Source organism: Charadrius vociferus, unplaced genomic scaffold (assembly GCF_000708025.1).
Source record: "Charadrius vociferus isolate BGI_N301 unplaced genomic scaffold, ASM70802v2 scaffold174, whole genome shotgun sequence".
Taxonomy (NCBI): Eukaryota; Metazoa; Chordata; class Aves; order Charadriiformes; family Charadriidae; genus Charadrius; species Charadrius vociferus.
In genome coordinates this window covers 2,382,258-2,402,624 of record NW_009648441.1, presented here as the reverse complement: position 1 = coordinate 2,402,624, position 20,367 = coordinate 2,382,258, and the positions used below count along the sequence as shown (strand labels likewise).

At 38.2% G+C, this 20,367-nt stretch overlaps 2 protein-coding genes across 2 annotated transcripts in view; one reads left to right on the top strand and one right to left on the bottom strand.

The window, feature by feature from the left end:
* The window catches only part of RPRD1A (regulation of nuclear pre-mRNA domain containing 1A), a 39,285-nt gene extending 31,577 nt beyond the window's left edge, over positions 1-7,708 (top strand). The window contains exon 8 of the mRNA XM_009885455.1: positions 7,559-7,708. Within this exon, the coding sequence (XP_009883757.1) occupies positions 7,559-7,708 (150 nt within the window). The remainder of the gene's footprint in view (positions 1-7,558) is intronic.
* A 7,560-nt stretch (positions 7,709-15,268) lies between these two features.
* The window catches only part of LOC104286816 (chromosome unknown open reading frame, human C18orf21), a 7,024-nt gene continuing 1,925 nt past the window's right edge, over positions 15,269-20,367 (bottom strand). The window contains exons 2-5 of the mRNA XM_009885454.1: positions 20,049-20,074; positions 19,284-19,483; positions 15,903-16,111; positions 15,269-15,461 (exon numbers count right to left, since the gene is read on the bottom strand). Of these exons, the coding sequence (XP_009883756.1) occupies positions 15,308-15,461; positions 15,903-16,111; positions 19,284-19,483; positions 20,049-20,074 (589 nt within the window). The 3' untranslated portion in view covers positions 15,269-15,307. The remainder of the gene's footprint in view (positions 15,462-15,902; positions 16,112-19,283; positions 19,484-20,048; positions 20,075-20,367) is intronic.

Sequence of the window (20,367 nt, the reverse complement as noted above, 5' to 3'; positions counted from 1 at the left end):
AACCTCAAGCAGGCATCTTTCATTCGAGCTGCTGCTTATATCTGCCATCCTGAAATGCATTAAATCATTGTCCCATAGAGATTCTCTAATTAAATCACTGTCTTTAAATAGTAATTTATTTTATAAATTAATAGTTATCACTGGGGACCTTTTAAGATTGAATGGAAGTAAATATAAACTAACTAAGCCTAGAAATACTCCAGGTAATTAACTTATAAGTCCCTGTTTTCTTTAACTTTCCCAAACATTGACCAATGTTTTGCCAACACAATCTTCACGAATAAAGCTCAGAACAAGTGTAATAAGACAGTCTTAAAAAATGAACTTTTCTTTGAGTTGACATAATTCATGTTCTTAAAGTATGATGGAATGGAGAAGTCCTTCTTTCTGTCAGGGGCATGCATTTTGATATACTAATGAAAATCAACCTGAACTTAATGAAATTACAAGTCTTTGGAAAAATCTTACTTTTAATAAACTTTTTATAGCTGTTAGAGTGGATCCAGAGGAGGGCCACGAAAATGATCAGAGGGCTTGAGCACCTCTGCTATGAGGACAGGCTGGGTTTGGGTTGTTCAGCCTGGAGAAGAGAAGGCTCTGGGGAGACCTTATTGTGGCCTTTCAATACTTACAAGAAAGATGGGGAGAAACTTTCTAGCAGGGCCTGTTGCAATAGGGCAAGGGGCAATGGCTTTAAACTAAAAGAGGGTACATTTAGACTAGATATTAGGAAGAAATTTTTTATGATGAGCATGGCGAAACATTGTAACGGGTTACTCTGAGAGGTGGTCAATGCTCCATCCCTGGAGACATTCAAGGTCAGGTTGGATGGGGCTCTGAGCAACCTGGTCTAGTTGCAGATGTCCCTGCTCGTTGCAGGGGGGTTGGACTAGATGACCTTTAAAGGTCCCTTCCAACCCAAACTATTCTATGATAATATGCTCATCAGAGATTTATTAAAACATTACTAACTTCCATCAAGACTGCTCTGCCAGAGAGTTTTCCAGCTTGAGCTGAAAAAGACTTGTGCAATTGCAACTATGTACAGTTGTTCTCTGGGCTGACCATGGGACAAGCACCTGATGTAAGAGCAGAGAACTTCTTCCATGGGTGGGTTGTCCATGGCTCCCATGGGTCTAAGTAACGGGGACGTGGAAGCTGATGGGTTTGAATGCAGAACTTGGACAAGTGCCCATGCTGCAGAGATTAAGAAGGGATCCACAGGACTAGGCGTTACAGGAACAGGAGGTCAGCTGGATGAGAAGGGAGTGACCAGCCAGAAAAGCATAACATCATGTAGGACTGAAATGGGAGGAACTGGAATTCCTTTGGACTAAGAGAATGGAAGTAAAAACTGGTGTGAGGTGATAGATCTGATGCATAGTATATGGGCAGACAACAGGAACTGATTGAGTATAGGACTCAGGAGAACTGGAAGCAGATACAGCCAAAACTATAGACAAAGTGGTAAGTACAAACCAGGATTGGAGAGGGAGGAATTCAGATATGGAGCCAGAAAGGAATGAAATGGGAACAGTTAGGCAAAACCCAGTTGTGAGTGTTTGTATTGGATGTGAATACAGGCATGACAGGAGTCTGAAAGGCATTGAATAGCCTTGCTAGACAGAGAGATAGGTTCTAGGAGCAGTGTTCAAGGAATGGAGATGGAGACAGGAGTCAAGACTGGGGTGAACGAGATTTGAGACCCAGGTTTAGGCTGGAAAGAGCTTGACAAAGAAATTGCGTTTTCAAGGAATGGGAAGAATAGTTTGTGACTGTTGTGAAGGAGTTCACATTTCTGATAATCACCCTTCAGACGGGAAATGTCCTGGTAAAATGCTTTGTTTCTATTTACTACTGCTGCACCCAGGAATTGATGGTTTGAAGATCTGCAGTGTATTCTTGTCTGTACCACAGCATAATAATTGATGGTAGACAAAGTCACTTAATCAAGCTTTCCCCAGATGGTCACTGATTTAGTTTGTGGGCTTTGAACTTCTGAGTTCATTGCTTCCTGTTGCTTCATTTGGAGACAAGCTGAGGAGTCTCTAATATTTTAACTTAATTTGGAAAACTTGCTTTGAAGCATTAAGTTCTTGGTAATTTTAAGTACTAAGAAAAAACAGGATAAATCAGAGGATGCATTTCATCTTGATCTGTCAGAAAAGTTTTCTGAAGAATAAATTGTGTTTTGTTATGGTTAAGTATGCCATTAAAAAACCAATGAGAATGTTAGTAAATCTGCATACAGAGTAGTGCGTACAGTAAGTAATGCATGGGGCAATGCATAGAACAATAAGGAATAAAGAAAGCAGTCACTAGGTAGGTGCTCATCGCTTCAGCGCTGTTTATTTTGGTCTAAATGTGGTAAGACCTAATGGAAAACCGATAGATGCTAACATACTGGAAAGCTCAACCTTTCTTCCAAAAATCTGTTTTCTAGTAAATGGGCAAAATGTGTAATGGAAGATTAGCCACGTCAGTCCTTTCCTAAGCTTGTCATAAGTGTCCTTGATTTTTCAACCTTGTGTGTGTGCGTGTGTGATGCATATAGATGCACTCTGACTGTTCGGTGTCTTAAAAGTTATTTCAGGGTTTTGTACATCCTTAAGACTGGTAAATAGGTTGAGCTTTTAATCATACTGGTGAAGAATGTGAGCCATGCCAGATTTTTAAAGGCAGCACAAAATTTAACCCTGCTCCTCTGTTTTCCAGAGTGATAGTGAGACTTATCTGGCTCCTGCAAATCTAGTTGTCAGTCTTCCTTGCAGAAAAATACTAGGACTGCGTGAGGGATTAGATTTCAACCAGGTGGAGTCTATAAACAAATACTGTGTTTCTGAACTTCAAAATCTAGATATATCAGGGTATCACATGCCATTGGCCTTTGTTTGAGCCTTTGAAGATTTCCAGCAGTTTCTGTCCAGCTGATGGACACAGCACGTGAGAAGCCTTTGCTCTGTGACACAGTTCTGATGTCTGCACCTGAAACTGGAGGGTTGGAATGGACTTAGAAAGTCAGATATCTCAGTTTTCAATATGATGTGTGTACAGGCCATGCATGCTGATGTACACACATGCTCTTAACACCTTAAAAACCTGTTCAGCCTTTTTGGTTTTGTTTTTCTGTATTGAGGGTATTGATTTCCAACTTACCTTACTTTCTGTAGCTAACAAGAGTGCAGATTAAGTATTTGTGTTTTCTGCAAACCTTTTATTCTTGCTTTGGAATCAGACTTTGTTTCTTTTGCTTTGCTATGCATTTTCTGCCGTGCGGTATTTTGATGCATGCCGTGGTGGTCAGACGATGGTTCAAAGCCGTATTAATGTTGTAAAGGGAAAGCACATCCATGAAGTTCCAAGTTGTTTTAGCTGTAGCACCTCTAGACATAATTGCAGAAACTCTATATTAAGATCTATTTCAGCCTGTTTCATTTGGAAGGGAATATATCCTCTGCAGTGCACAGCCTGTTTGGCCTGCCCACATTTTTATTATTCATGATGATTGTAGTGTCTAATCCAAAATTATTTGGCTTTTTTATCTGGTACTTATTTGATAGAGAATTACTATAAATCTAAGTGTGGAATCCATATGTTGTTAGCGTTGCTTTCACAAAATAGCCATATTCGACACTGTTGAGTAATAGAAACTGTAGTAATCAGTGGGTTTCTAATGAGCAAAATAAGTTCTTCTAATTATCTCATATACCTGCTTTTATGACTGGAAGTACAAAAAATTATTGCTTGAAAGTAGTGTTATCTTAGACTGCTGAAGAAATTGAAGAGACTTTTAATTCCGTACATCAGGTTGCCTATATATCCCAAGAGTGAAGTTCTCCATAGGTAGCAAGCTATGCAAATTATGCTCATTGTAACCAAAGAAAACATTATACTTCTCCCTGTCCGTGACTGTTTAAAGTAAATAGCTTGAATCTTACCTCATTTACACAGGGGTAATTTGAAGTATATCTTAAAATCAACATAATGAAAATGAAATAGAAATTCTCCATGAGGATTTCTGCAGTTAGAAGTGTCAACAATATGGGTAAATTGTGATTTGGTTGTATAGTATACGGCATTTCTAATGGAGCAACAATATCAGAAACGACACCGAGATATCCCCATTCCCACTCTTCTGCTTTGATTAGGTCACACTTTCAACATGTACGCCGAGAAAAAAGGTTGTAGGTACATGTGCACGCTGTTACGATAAAATAATAAAGGCTGTACATATAATGAGTATTCTTGATTATGAGTATTTGATACTTGTATTCCAGCAGTCCAGGACTGCTTAGGTAATGCTAGCACTATATTAACAGCCTTAAAAATATATAAGCAAACCCTCACAGAAGTGACTAGTGATTTTAAATAGAATCAAACTGGAAAAAGCAGCTCCTTTGAAAGTACCTCAGAACTGCTAAGTCACTGTACTTTAAAATCAGCCCTATGTTAAACTTACCAGTCATGAAAGCTAGACATTTCCAGTGATTTCTAGAATGGTTTTGAGAATGTCGTGGAAAATGAGGTGCTCTGCATAAGGTGAATAATATTTCTGCTTGTTGGGGAGGATAATCATGGACATCTAAGCGGCAGCTGCAGATCTCACATATCCTTTGGATTACCAAAATTGTATTAAAATTGCATTCTGTAGCTTATACTGCATCAATAATATGACTATAAAACTTTATGTAATTTTTTATTTACTTTAGTTTTATAGTAAAAACCTTGAGCAAACCTTCTCAGAAGTCTCTATTTCTAAGAAGGCACAAGGAACGAGTTTTGACTCCCGGAGTGTGCATTATGCTCAAGGTGTTGGCAAGAGGAAGAAGACTGTATTAATATGGGAGACCGAATTTATGAGAACATTTTCCTTAGTGAGAAAAAGGAACCTACCATCAGTAATATTGATCAAACTGATATTCACTAGTCAGCAAGTCCCAGGCAAAATTTATATGGAAAATGCTGGATGTCAGAAATAAGATGTTACTATGGAAATGATTAATTATCAGCTACAGGGATTTCTAATGGACTCAAGCAACTGGCAATCTAATTTAAGGCACATTTCAGGTTTTGGAGTAAAGTCTTGAGAGAATATAGCTGTTAAATGATCTGTGCATATTTGCCTAGCATCATGCTTTGAAAGGATGCTGGTTTGCTGCTTCACATTCTTCATCGACAGAGAATGAGCTTCGTCAGGGTTCAGCTGATTCAAACACCATTTACCAGAATTAACTGCTGGAATGGTTTTGTAGTTAATTTTTTTGTTACTAATTTTGGGCCTTTTGAGTGTTTTGATTCTGCTCACAGTTCTGCTCATCCTGTTCCGTACAGCAGTACATCTTTCACAACAGAGGCCAGGTCTCCTAGCTTCAAGCTTGCTCAAAGCCCTCGCTGCCCAGTGCTCAATCTCCAGCCATCCTGCTTCTGAATATAGCAGTTCTGGTTAACTAGTGTTCTGTATATTGCCAAACTGTTTTTTTTTACTTAACAATGAAACCTATCGTTTCCTCTGACATTAAAATCTATTCCCTAAAATAATAGTCGGGAGTATATCTCTGCAATCTGGACTAAAATAAATAATGGAAAGGGCAAGAAGTGTTCTGTTATTGGTTTTTTACATGCTGGCAAAGGACTAGAACTCTTGCACAGAATCAGCTCACTGAAGCCTCTGGATGCTGCTGTAATATTAGACATGAAACAGTTAAGTATTTGTGGCCTTAGGGCATTACTGTAAGGATACAGTGTACTCTGTGCCATACAGCCCGTCATTTCCACAGCCACGTCCTGAAGTCACTTGCACCACAGAATGTTTTGGGCAAGTGTGAGCAAATGGCAGTTTTCCTAGGACCAAAGGACCTGCAGTTGTAAGACTTTTCTGGTCATCTGTATCATAAAAGGAACGCTGCTTTGCCCTGTGTACCATCACCAAGTGCTTACAGTTCTGCTGACTAGGCATCTGTAATACTTTCACTGTGTTTTGTCTCCTGTAAGACTCTGAACTGTATGTAATATTTAATTTTTAAATATAAATGATGTCAAGGAATTGATTGTCCTAATTCAGGGACCCTTTTTTTCTCTCTTTCTATGTAAAGATTTCATTATTATTATTATTTTTAGTTATGCATTACCTTCTCATTAAGAATTTAAGATTTCTTGTGGTTCTCTTAGTGCCCTTGGTAAAAGGCCACACTCTCACTAATAGTCACAAACTTTGTTTTTATGTGTGTTGGACCTTGTCCAATAATCTTAAACATGCCCCAGCTATTTAACATTTGTACTACTGTATTGGGTTCTGCTACCAAAAGGTCTTTTCATTGGCCTTCCTTTTTACTCCATGCTATTAACAGCATAGAAAAATATTTAAAATTATGTTAAGACTTTGTAAATAGCATGATTGATATATTTTATAGACATTGGCACGGTGTTTTTATACTTGCTGGAACTTTCACGTGTTTATATTTGGCACTTTCACAGGATGATGTAGATTTTTTTTCCCACTATCATTTAGAAGTGGTTATAATTGTGAGATCTTGGTTATCCATGGTGTAGGTTAGCAATTTCTTGTTACTTCCACCCATTCCCAGGCTGCAGCAAAACCTGCAGCTGCACTAGAAAGCATCTGCATTTCATGTGTTGTGAATTACAGTATATTTTTATGCAGCAGTGCTTTGCCTGCTAATGCTTAGTCTCTTCTGCTCTCCAAGTTTTTGAAATGTAAATGTTGTAAATTGTACCCTAATCTTCCTACATATTGGAATAACTGTTTTCATTTTATACAAGCTGGTATACTTCTCCATTATGTCTGATATTCTTAATACGTGAGCACTAATAATATTCTAGTGGACTGGTTTACAATGTTAAATACTTTATCTTGTATAATGTTGTTTCACGTGAAAAGTGCCTCATAATCATGGAATAGATGAATTAGGAGTGATTCGACCTGTATTCCAACACAATGTGAAATCCTAAGTCCCCAATTCAAAAAGTTTCTGAAAACTTAGGGTTAGATCCATAAACCTACTGATGCAATATGGGGGTTTTATAAAAATTAATATGAAATACTTATGATTGGTCAGCTTGATGGGGCTGATCAACATGCCTGGTTAGGTGGTATTTGGTTGTTTTTTATTCTTTCTTCAGTATGAGCTGAAAGTAACTTGTCTGACAATACGTTTATCCTCCTGTACTCTGTGAGTGATAGTAGAGTATGTGTATCGATTATGCTTAATACTGCATCTAATGCTAATCCCATTCTACTAGTCACATGGAGAACGGCATGTAGCTGTGTTAACTGGGATTGTATTCCTTCTTTAGCATTTATGTACTTACCATTCAAAGGTAAAAAATCCCATGGCTGTGCTTCTGAAGTCAGATGCTGAGAAAATGCTAGAACTGATGCCTCTGCCTCCAGAATACCCAGTTCTGTGGGTTCTCACCTATTAAAGGATGTTTACTCATCTAACTCACAGAAGGAATACTTTCTTTAGAAAACGTCAAGTGCAGTAAGTAGTAGGGATGGTATTAGCAGAAGAGTCTCATGTTGAATTCTGCATTACAGGAGTACAAACGCAAGCTAGCCAGAGTGTCCCAAGTACGGAAAGAACTCAGGTCACGCATCCAGAACCTGCCTGATCTCTCCCGACTTCCCAACGTCACGGGCAGCCACGTACACCTACCGTTTGCAGGAGACATCTACAGTGATGACTGATTACAAGAACATCCTTCCATAACCTCTACTTTTCTGTGAAATGAGGGGTAGGTCAGACTGCTTGGTACTCTTGTAGTATTATTTTTGTATATTGTTGGAGAGTGTCAGTAAAAATACTCTAATAATTTATAAAAAATGGTTTAAAAAGTTGATTTGTTTACTATTTTATTGGCGAGTGAACATAAGGGTACATTTATAAAAGTGGCGTCTGTGTCTATTACATTGAAGAATGGATAATTATCTTATCTTTTGTAAAGATTTTAGTTGGGTGCCCTGTAAAAAAACATGCTAAGATTTTTCTTATGTACCCTATATTTAATGTAGGTCAACATATAATCAACACATACTTCTAACTCAAGACATGTCAGTTGCTATTGAGGGAGTGAAATGTGGAAATCACAAGCTTATGTTTGCAAAAAGGTTGATGCAATTTAATGCAAAGTTAAAAGTGATCTTACTGTCCATTACGTTTAAATTACCGACTCCCAAACAAGTCAGGTAGGTTGTTTTGAAGTAAATATTAGCAACCAATTTTGTATTGGAAAACATAAATCATGTTACACTGAGCAGACATTTAAATGACTCAAAATATTGCAATATTTTGGCATCATTTAAAATTCAGCATAAGAAACTATACAATCGACCAGTTTAATTATGTTTCAAAACTGTAACTTACTTTTTACAGCTGCTTAATTTCTAAATTGAGAGACCATTCATATGTACTCTAATCCCTTTCTGGAACATCTGTCTCCATCTAAAAAGGTTAATCCCAGAAATGTGAAGCCATTTTACAGCTTTAATTAAATTGAAAGGTCATTCTCTAAACTGTCCCAGTTGTTAAATGTCCATTATTAAAATTTGACAATGCTGTGTACCATCCGTACTTGCAGTGACGCGATGATGCAGCCATGCTGTACGTCTTCTTCCACTGAGAGACCCCGGAGGCCAGCGTGGGCTTCTCAGCCCCCTCACCTCCACCCGCTCCAGCAAACATTTCTAGGTCATGATTGTCTTTTCTCACAGAACAGGAGGAGACAGGTCAGGCCTTGAGTATAAGTTAAACTGTGGAAAATGATTGCTAAGTCTCTGTTTTAAAAAAGTCCTTTGCATGGCACAAATGTGGTATTTGTCTGCAGGTAGCTGAATTTGTGAGAATTCTTTGTTACCATACTATGCACCAGCTTTTAAGTTCACTTAAAAACTTAAAGGTACAGACAGGCACCTAGTAGATACTGCCAGAAAGTTTAGGCTTTTCATTCAATAGGAATTAGGCAAGTAATTGTCAAAGAGTGATTTAAAAAATGCCTATCTGTACCTTTGTCATTTAGATGACCTCAGCAACCGGGGCTGCAAGTGTTTGAGTTGAATATATCATCAGAGTATTTAATGATAGCATTTTATTCATGGGTTTGCACTTGTCAGGCATTGTTTTGCATCAGTTAAGTTCACAGTTTACAAGTTTAACACTCCTTCTCACATGAAAGCAATTTTTTTTTAAAAAAAATCTATTCTTCCTTTTGAAAAACCACAACAATTCAAAATAGTCCTAGAGTGAAATTGTTGAAGATGGTGATCTGTCACTTGTTACTGACTTCTACAAGGCTAATCACTAGAATAGTTGTTGGCTGTGAATGGAGAATGATCTTTCTCTTTAAAACAGATACCCTTGGACATAAGCACCTCAGGCCAATTATCTTTTCTCGTGGAAGTTGCCATGACTTAGACCTCAGTTAAGTAGGGGAAAAAAACCCAAAAAATAAAAATACAGCTGTTGACATAGCAGTACATAGCGTGCAATATAGAATACTAATTTCATCAAAAATTCTGACTGACAGATAGAAATGGTGAAACTAGTTCATCAGAGCTCACTAGCTGTCCAAAGACTTGTAAGTTTGAGTGGCAATTTTCCACTCTGTAGGAATAAAGAGCTAACTGTAATGAATCCAGAGGAGTCTTTCTTTAGTTTGAATCTAATATGCAAAATTAAATAGCACTAATTGGCATCTTTTCAGCATAGATTTTTGATAAGAAAATTAATGTTCAGTAACAATTTTAATGTTCTAAGTATTTCTGTTCTAGTACCTTAAACAGCTCGTAAATTCATATATACATTTTTGTGCATTACAGTTGCAGTTAAAGCTCAGTCTTGCTAAGGGATAGCACCAAATTTGTGATAAATGTTAAAACAGATTAATCTATCAAGAATTATAAAACAAATCATAAACTAAGAAGGATAAGTAGTGAGTCCACAGTTGAATCCCATCCATGGAAAACTTAATTTGTACCCAGAGGTGATTGTAAGGGCAGTGGCATGGCTTGTTTAGAATGAATTGAAGGATCTAAGTCTTGGATACTCAAAGATATAGGGAATTAAGCTTAAACAGTCTTTTGCTACCTTAACTAAAAATAATTATAATAATAAAGTTGAATGCTGAATTTCCTTGATCTCTCAAGGGTATTAAAAAAGACACGACACTTACTTCACGAGACTTGTTTTTCTTATTCATAACTCTTAGTGATAATGTTGCTTATCTACAGATAATGTAAAACTGATAAATGAATGAGGAAAAATTTCAACTTCTTCTTGATGTATATAATTAATTTTGAGAGAGTGCTATTTTCTGGATATATTTTTCTTTATTTTACTGTGAAATTGTTTACTTCAAGGAATATTTCATAGCTGGGTTCTTGGAAATGATCCCTCAACATTTGTTTGGAAAATAGGACTTGCAGAAGGTAAAGGTCACTCTTCTAGCAATTGTCATATATTAGTGACTGAATGGTATGTGGTTTTTTATTTATATGGGAAAGGCATCAGGTATCAACTAGTTAGAAGATTTCTATTGTAACTGTAATAGTATAGCAGGAGATAACATGGTACGATACAAATGCAGCCCTGTAGTATCAAAAAATACCTCCAAATTCTCAGGTTCCAAAGCTTAATGTACGTACTTCTGACATCTCAGGAAGAAAAGAGGCCGGGTGGGGGAAGGCAGGGTGCCTAGGAGCTGAAAGGGAGAACACGCCTGGCTGGAAATGAAAAGCAAAAACGTCAGCTTTTGTCAAGACAGAAGTAACAGCGTGAAACTGTGAAGCTGCACAATGTTTTAGCTGTAGATGGGATTATACAATAGAACTGCTCTGGGGCATTACCAGCCGGGGAAAGAAAATGTGTGGGTGTACCCTGCCCGTCTCTTCTAACGTGGTCTGACTCGACTCTAACCGGAATGCCCACCCTACAAAAGTCACAATTATAAAATATCTGAACATTTTTCATCTAATAATGAAAGCATAATAATTAGATTATTTGCTTCACTATATTGCACTTTTATTGAGCATTCTCTGAAAAAAGCAAGGACAATCCTGCAGCTCTTTGCCATACGAGAATGCTTACCTTGGAGGTCGTTGGGACTGCTTGTATATTCTAGTGTTTGCAGGCTCAAGCTGTGTTTTTGCAGAAGGTTTTGAAAGATATCAGGAATATTACCCCACTTTTGTGGTTTTAAAAATAAATGTGAAGTCCTTAGTTACAAAAATTACTATTCTTAGAAACTTTGTTTCCTTACTCCTTTTGAAAAATTAACTACAGCCTGCAGTAACATTAGCTTGTCTGTTTCACTCTGTTAATGTTTGTAGTGATACATTAAACCACCTCAGTTAATCCCTAGCAGCACAACCCAAACTACATGCTTATTACGTATTTTATCTGAGTAGTCTTCTGAATGCCGAACTGAGAGCTTTCGTTACGATAAAATTACATTCCTATTTACCTCAAGTTTAAAAAGACAATGTGTTAGGACACAGGCTAATACTGCTCTCGCAAGTCAGTGGTAACTCAGTCTGGTACTTCAGTGATGACCCAAAATACATAGGTAGGATGCAGTAGCCCCCTGCACAGATGACCAGGGAAGACATGGAAATGATAACGTAGGTTTGATTGGCCCTCCACTGAAGAACTGGATTTCAGCCTTTTGAAACGTAAGCAAATAGATTCATGGGTGTGTTGGGTTTTTTTCAGTGGAGAAAATAGTGAACTAGGAAACCAGCACGTCTAAAATTTGATGGTTACATTTATAAATACTTAGGGCCAGTTCTGCTCATTACTCGTGCATATAATCACAGTGACTATTCCTGCAAGTAAAGACAGCAGATTCAAATGTAGTGTCTGAAGTGGAATTTTTTTTTAATGAATGACCAATTTTGTCTTGGCTTCTATTTCAGTGTGTCATTTATCCTGATTAAGTAGTAAATCTCTTCCATCTTGTTATTTAGAAATCTATTTCTGATTTCATCTTTACAATATTTAAAGTATCCTACTAAGCATGATGTTTTTGTGGGAATTTGCAAAAGTTCAATAGCACTCGTTACTTGTTTGCAACAAAAATAGACTCATTTGTTAAAAGCTAACAAGAAAAGTTTGAAATGTAAAGATGTTTCATTATTGTGCTTTTCTGACAGAACGTGTAATCCTTGTGTAATTTATGTCCTCAGAATAACACCTGTATGTATGGTCTTTCATATTTAATAGAATAAAACATTGTTGTAAAAACATCTTTGAAATCACTGTTTATTGCTTGCCTACTCAATCTCAATCTCAATCTCAATCTCATGGTGTGAAATGGCCTTAACGTAAACTGCTCCCTATACTTAGGAGTCAGTCAAAATCTCATGGTGATACTGAGGAAATAATCAGTACTAATTTAGAAGTTTATTACTCTCTGTATTTCTATTTTGTATAATGACGTGACAGTTTTCAGTGAGGAAGCAGTGCATCAAAAAGTATGAGGTCTTATCTCTAGAACAGTAAATTTCTTAAAAAGAAACATTGTTCATATACCGTCTAGTCTGGCTGAAGTTTGTGTTTCTTCAGAGGGGGGTGCTGGGTGCGAGGGAACCGGTTGTAATATGCCAGATTGAGGTTCCCAATATTCAAAAATGGGAAAATGGCTCTGACTGATGTTTTGAAATAAAGCATGTTTTAGTTGAACTGGTTATAGTAAGTCACGTTTTGTAACATTTTCAATATATGGCATGATGCTATTACTGTCAATGATATACATACCATTGCATGAGTAGAATTTGTATGAGCTAGGAAATAACTCTTATTGTAATTGCATACCTGTACACAGGAGTGTACGCTTAACAGAGAACCTTCTTGGTCTTACTTTACAAGTCTGGGGGAAATTCTGGCCTCACTGAAATCAGCGAGGCCGTTTCATCTCTCTAGCGTTGTTTTTCCAGCCCTTCAAAAAGCAAACCAGTAACGCTGCATGGCAGAGGAATAACATAAAAGCGCTTCAGATAGATAGAAGATACCACTTCTGCCCAGCATCTTGAAGCACACTTGTAAAACAAGGAATGGCACACACTGAATGATTATTTTTTCTTTTTTTTTCTTTTTTTTCCACGGTACAGTCTGATAGCTTGCAGTAGTGATCCCTTATAACAACACATCTGGACACGTCTGACAACTCTGGTAGTTACAGAGAAAAAGATGTTGTTTGGAGCATGACAAGACTGTCTACGTGAACAAGCAGCATGCTGCAACAGCAATATATCTGGAGTGCAGAATACCCAAAGCTCAGTGCTTGCCATCCACAATATGCTTTTTGGAGATGCGTACTTCAGGCTAGCCCTCCTGTGATCCTGTGGCTAGACTGCCCATTAGCATTTGCAGCACACTGGCTGTGCTCTGGATCACGTCTTTCATCCATTATCTGTAGTTTTATCCAAAAGGAATGTCACTCATACTCTGAGACCACTTGGTATTGTGTAAAACGCACAGCAAACAGGGACAATTGGAAGATCTGCTTCAAAAGCATACTCTTGATCTAACACATTAATGTTGGTGCACCTTAAAACAGAGCAGATGCCCGTGCTGGTTTCATGTAAGCCTCATAGGAAAGCACAGCAGTAGAGTACCTAATCTGTGTACTTTTAATATAAAAAAATATTGCAAAACTTGTTTTTCAAATACTTCTGTATAATGCACATTTTCCATTAACAAGATTGAAGTATTTTTCCAGAGGACTGGACCATACAGCAACAACAGGTGAATTAAAGCCAAGTTCTACAGTGGAAAAGGCCTAAGCTCCGTGTTTTAATCAAAGAATGACAGTTAATTTGATCTTTCACGTACGTAAGAAACAAACAGCAGCAAACCTTTCAAAATTACTGTGCAAATGTACAGCAGCTATAAAAAGGGTATATGCCAATCGTTGAGACCGTAAGTAAAATTTGCAACAAACTACTCTCTCCTGCCCTGGGCAATCAAGTCTGCCAACTTACTCGCTGGTCTGATTCTTAAGCGGTGTTCATTCAGTCTGAATATGCTTAAAAGAACTTATTCATTAGAATACCAAAAAAAAAGGAAAATACAGACCTTTAAACCCAAGAATTTAAATGTTTTTAACGGATTGATTCTCTTTTCAGAGGTGAAATCTGAAGCACGATCTGCAGGCTATACACAGAGCAGGCTATAAACTCAGTCCTGAACAGTGACTTTCTACTGTCCTTTCTCATCTCTGTGCTGAATTAAAAATGTAAAATCTGACAGTGGAGACCGCTTTAACCTTGACAATCATCTGTTCACATCAAAACACTTTGGTGCAACGAGCTCACGACTGTCCAGGGCAAACCTAGTTTTCCAGATCGAAGTCCACAAAGGAAGTAACTCTGAAGCCTGATAAAACTGAAAGACATTTAAGAAACAGGTTCTCTCCTTAGCCATTTCTGACCAACACAAAAGTGACCCATTTCAGTAGCACCAGAGCAATTGGAAAGGCAGGATCTGGTGTTCCTTACGACTGTACCTCTCTCATAGCAGTAACAAATCAGGGCACTGACAGCAGTCTATCATGGAGCTGTCTGTCAGTAATAAGAGCATCCCGCATTAGCGTGCAGTTTTACAAGGTTCTGTGTTATCCTGGGACCAGTATCGTCTGCAGTCCAAATCACAGCCAACACTCTTAAGAAAATGAAGAAATTTAACGTGGTGACACACTGCTTCCTCTCTCTTTGTATATGAGCACTGTCTTAAAGAGCGCTGTTATTCTGGAACCTTTGTAAAGGCTGCGCTTAAATTACCATAGGTATCAAAAGACAATGACCCTACAGGACACTATATTAAATCCTTGAAAATATCGTACCTGCAGAAAATGCTGGTCAAAGTGTCTTTGTTTTACTCAAACATGCAAAGCAGGCATGAGATCTTTTAAATCCTATTGTGATGCATTACCTTAAAAATAGTGGTAGAGTGAGGTGGAAGAAAGCCAAATTGCTTTCAGATCTGCCAACCTACTCGTTGGTCCTACCAGACCCACTGATGGATCCAGTACTGTCAGCTTCCTCAAAGGATAGATCCTGGCTTTTAATTCTTGGGCCGTTAGAGACTGCAAAACACATTCAAGATTCCCAAGGATGTAAGACTGGCCATTTTCTCATTGCCCTCTTGCAGACCATCAGTCCCCTTGGAAACAGAGCTTGCTTACACAGGGTACACGCTGTTAGCTTGGGTTTTAAAGGAATCGCTTTGTCGATTTACTAAAACTGGAACAGTACTTATTGCTGTAATCTTTATTACTTTGAAACAATAAATAACTAAAGTAAAGTCAAGAAGGTTTTCAAATCTGCCTTCTGGCTTTTCTCTTTTTCTTCTAGGTTAAGCATCCGTTTTAGCTTAGAAAAGTAAAATTTGGAGTTTCGGGGAGTCTTGGAAGCAGAGCTGGTTGTCGCCTGTCCGGATACATGTGTTCTGAAAAACAAAATCCTCAAATGTCTTAAAGGTGAGGAATCAGAATTAACATAAAGTAACTATGAAAGTACACACACACACACACATATATATATATAATTTTAGTGAAAAATTCTGAATATAGAGTATTTTCATGTGAAAGCAAACAGTGAAAAGTATAACTTTGTTATGCAAATTTTAAGCCAGATATTTCACATTAATAACACAACCATAATTGGGCATTTTTTGCATGCAGTCACTTTTCATTAGCATTTTTGATTTTAAAGGTTGGAAAGTTCAAATTGATCTCCTCAATCAGACCACTAAAAAAAACCCACTTAGCTATCAATTTAAAGTTTATTAAGTGACTGATCTGAAATCAGTACACGACACCCTTTCCCAACAAGATGTAATACACTCTGCTCAGCAAAGCGCCTCTTTAAATAGGAGAGAAACAGGTACCTGGGAAGTGATGAGGGACTGTTCCTTTTAGATCCCAACCTACTGCAGCTTACAGGTGTCACTTTGTTTGCAGAATGAATTTTTACATCTGGTGTCCTCAGACTGGATTTAATACTTGGAGTGCCAGAAACATGTGCCTTGGTAGTCAGAAAATCCCTGCTTTTACCATAATGTCTAGTCGTTTTGTTGCACGAGTTGCAAGTAACCAGCTATAGAGAGAAAAAAGGAAATATCAACCATTCTTTCAGTCTTTCCACCTCTATATAAAGCCACTGTAGGAATTATCCAAACTATTCTCCAAATATCATGATGCAAATTAAATATTTGCTTAAGTGAAACATGAGATACTAAAAAGCATCGTATACTTTGCACCTAGTTTTTTCATTCAGGCTTCTTAAGCCAAACACATCCTATGGGTTTATCTAGAAACGGCCCCAATCCCCTAGCAACTGATTTCAGGAGACCCGTAACTCTGAATGTACTGTTGTACCATGAAACATGGAAAACAACCCTGCCAAAACAGAAGGATGAAACAGCACCTGAACTGGATATACGATATCTTGAGTACACACTAGAGGTATTCATATTTTGCTAAAAAACATGACATACAGCGTGATCTAAATTCACTAGCATATTCTACCCCCGGTGAAGTTATATTACATGCTTTCCAGGGAGTCTTGAGATAAAATATTTAAATTAGCAAACTCTCAAAAATAGTCATTCGTAACTAGTAACACCAAGTCTTAGTGAACAAAGAAGAGGCTTTCTATTAGTGCAGAAATACCTACTACATACGGAGGAGGTTCTAAACAAAGGGCACTTTCTCTTCTATCTGTTTACTTCTAGGCTGCAGGGAACTTCCAGCAGCAGAGTATGTTGCAGAGGTGCATCAGAACGGATAATGTCACAATCACAGAGACTGTCAGATATTCCTAATATCCCCGACTGCCATGGCAACTACTCTTAGTAAGAGACATGACAGTTATACAGCCAGACAACTTTTTGCGGCACACAGTTGCACTGACTGAAAAACACAGTTGCGTGATGTTTCTGGTTAAAAAAACCCATACTCAAAAGAATGTCTCAACAACGTCTAAGCAGTTTGGAAAACATCTATACCAAATCATTCTTCATTTCAAAGTGTGAAAATTTACCTAAATTCAGATTGCTTAAAAAGAATTACATTTAGAAATGCCGAAATGAAACATTTTCAGTTAAGTGTTTTGACTGTCTCTAGATGTTATTTTGTCAGCCTAATAAACTGAAAAAAGAGAAAGATCATTAACTTATACAGTTCAGGTATTGATGTATTTTCAGTTCTTCTAAATGAAATTCAGATGGGGAAAAAAACCCAGCATCACATGATGATTTAGCACTCAATGGAATATAAATGGAGGTGAACACCTTACAATGCAGGAATTAGTGGATTAGTCACAGCACTGCGCAGCTACTTTCCATTCCCTGGATTGCATATGCAGTTAACTCCAAAAATTTTAAAAGCCCTGAAATAGTTCCTTCGTTATATGCCTTTACATGGGAGAAGCATTCTCAAATCAAGTTCTATTTGCTAAGAAAAATATCAGAGGCACAACCTGTCACATTGTTGCTTGGTTTAATTTTCAACCACACTCAAATTCTCTTTTTCGCAAGTTTCACGTATTAGATTACAGGGATCTACATTGCTAATTTTGAAAGCTGTCAGTTGCTGACAGTATTTTAAATACTTAAGACCAGAAATACTTAAATCATAACCCACAGCACAATGCAAAAAGAACTGAGCAGAACACAGGTGCAGCAAACTGTCATTACATCTCAAGATTAGAATGTTACCCAGAGTTTAAACTGGACCTATTTAAAACTGAATTTTAAACTACTCATATGAATGCACAGTGTGTCCTACAAACCTCTCCAGCTACAGAATAAATCTAAGAACCCATCATAATTCTGTAGGACGCTGTTCATCAGTTGTCTAAAGAGACAGTTCTTACTGTACACTAAATGTTTGTGATCCCAGAAAAATAAAGCAAAGATTCCAGCTTCTCAGATGCCCTTTCTGCTGCCCAACTATGATCTACAATTTGGAGAGAGTAATAGCAAAGGTGCCTTTCTGGAATGCCTTATTTTGCCCTCAGAGCTGAGAACCTCTGTGATACTTCCTCAGTTTAATTTTGTGTTACTGACTCTAATAGTTTTTGGTTTCACAAATTTTACTTCCCAAACCAGCAGACTCATCTGAGAAAACGCCAAGTGTGCCAGCAACTGCTGGGCACAATAGGGTGCTGTCTCATTTATTAAAATATCCATACACTTAACCTGTTTTAATAGCAGTGCATGCCTTGGCAACACTAGATTAAATGTATACTATTATTCTTCAAATAATAGTAATTAGTACAAAAAATAGTAATTAAATCTTACATTTCCGAGTAATTTTAGGAAAAAGAACTGAAGCCCAAAGAGCAATATTAACTTGTTTAAATTACCTATGTGGTTTAGTTTTGAAAGACTTCCTATAAACAGTAATATTCAGACAAATGTAAATAATTCGTACAGAAGGTAACAATAATCTGATGCAGCCATACTTTTATGGCTGAAATAAATGAAGTAAAGCTTCATTAGAGCAAATATATTTTTACACAACTGATAAAACTGAAAAAATCTGACAATCTATCAGTCACTCAAGCCCTTCTTCAGAGCTGAAACAAAGGCAGTAAATGTCAAGCTAGGCATACGGGTGAAATAGGCCTGACTTCAGACAATGGCACATTTTTCTTCTTAGGTATGTTTTGAGCTATTCTTCGCAATGGATTTATATGGATTCTAATGGATTTTAGGATCTACATGGCTGTATTAAGGCTCTGCATCTAGTAGAGTTGCCTGGTCCTAGTTCTGCCACAGTCATAGGAAAAAAGGAACAGGCAAAAATTAGCCACTCCCGCCATTTTTGCAAAGCTATGCAAATGAATACAGTAGCTGGCAGTGGAAATGCCAGAGCTTCCTGGCAGGAAGAAAACAGGTAATTTTCATCACGATCTTAGACATTTGCAGAGTCTACCCAAACTGATGCTAAAGACATCACAGGGAGGGCAGAGCTGTTTGCGTAGCTTCTCTGACATGTGGGGTTGTTGGGGGTTTTTTGAGGGGGGGTAAGCTTACTGTTCTTGTCATTGTGCTCATTATCTCTCTTTTGTGGAGGGTAAACTTTAAAAAGTTTGACTGTGAATAGAAATTATCCCAAAAGAAGAGTTATATGCTCATGAAAAAAGAAATGTGTAGGTGTGAGCTCCTCTTCTAAGAGAAAGATTTCCATACCTTCTTTTTTATGCCACTGAATGGTTTCAGGGAAATACCAGGTATTTGGCAGTTCCAAGTAAATATCCTTACCAGAACACTTCTTGACTCCCTGTACTTTTTCAAAAGCTTTGTCTGTTTCATATTAAGTTTATGGTTCTTCGCTTCTCGTTTAAGAACTTTCTGTATCTGTGGAGTCATTTTCATCTTTGGTCTGAGACGCACACGGTGGCTATCAGGAACCAGGAACTGGAAGCAGTAAGGACATATCCTTTCTAATCCACGTTCATTATCTACAAATTAATAAAAGAGTAAAACTTCAATGAAATAATTATGTTTTGTAGGCAAACATTAAAATGGCATGTTTCTATTTTAACATTATCTAGGTAGGTATGTTTCTATGTTTCAGATACAACTAGAGCACAAGAGGAGGCTGAGCACCAGTATGCGGTGCTGAGCACAATTCATGCCAAGTTTATGCACAGCATAAGTTTACACAATATGCAATTGTACATTTTCCTGAAAAAATGCAATTCCGCACTAAAAATCTTTTTCCTGAAAAAAAATCATTTTCCTGAAAAAATGCAAATCCGCACTAAACGACAGAGCCTCAGAATTCTGCAAGGAGTTCCATGCAGGCGCTCTCTTTTGCCAGATCAGTGACACCAAAGCTCTGTAAAGCTCTTTGCACATTTTAAGGGCAAGAAGATGACAGCATCTCAGCCTGGGATGAAGAAATGCTTTGAGATAAATATTAGACCTAGTAAGAGGCGTGCTCCTGCATCTGCCTAATTTACTTACTGCTGCCAGAGCTGGACTTGAGCATCTCTCTCTAACCCCCTGCGGAAACACCTGCACCCTGCTGCCTACCAAGCACGTCATTTCTGCCCGAGGCCCAGTTTTGCGGGGGCAGCGCAGGGGGAAGGGGAAAAATGGAGAAAAAGGGGAAAGCTTGTGCTCTTAGGGCCACGCTTCTGCCCTTCCTTCTGCTGCCCAGGCGACCCCTGCGCGCTGCTCTCCCACCGCCGGAGCCCCCCCTGGGCCGCGCCGGGCTCGGGGAAGGGGTGTGTGTGTGTGTGGTGTGCAGGGCGGGAACCCCTCTCTTGCTGCGCACCCTCCTGCGGCGGAGGGCAGCGGCCCCGCCACCACCGCCAGCGCCCCGGGCCTCCCCCACTCG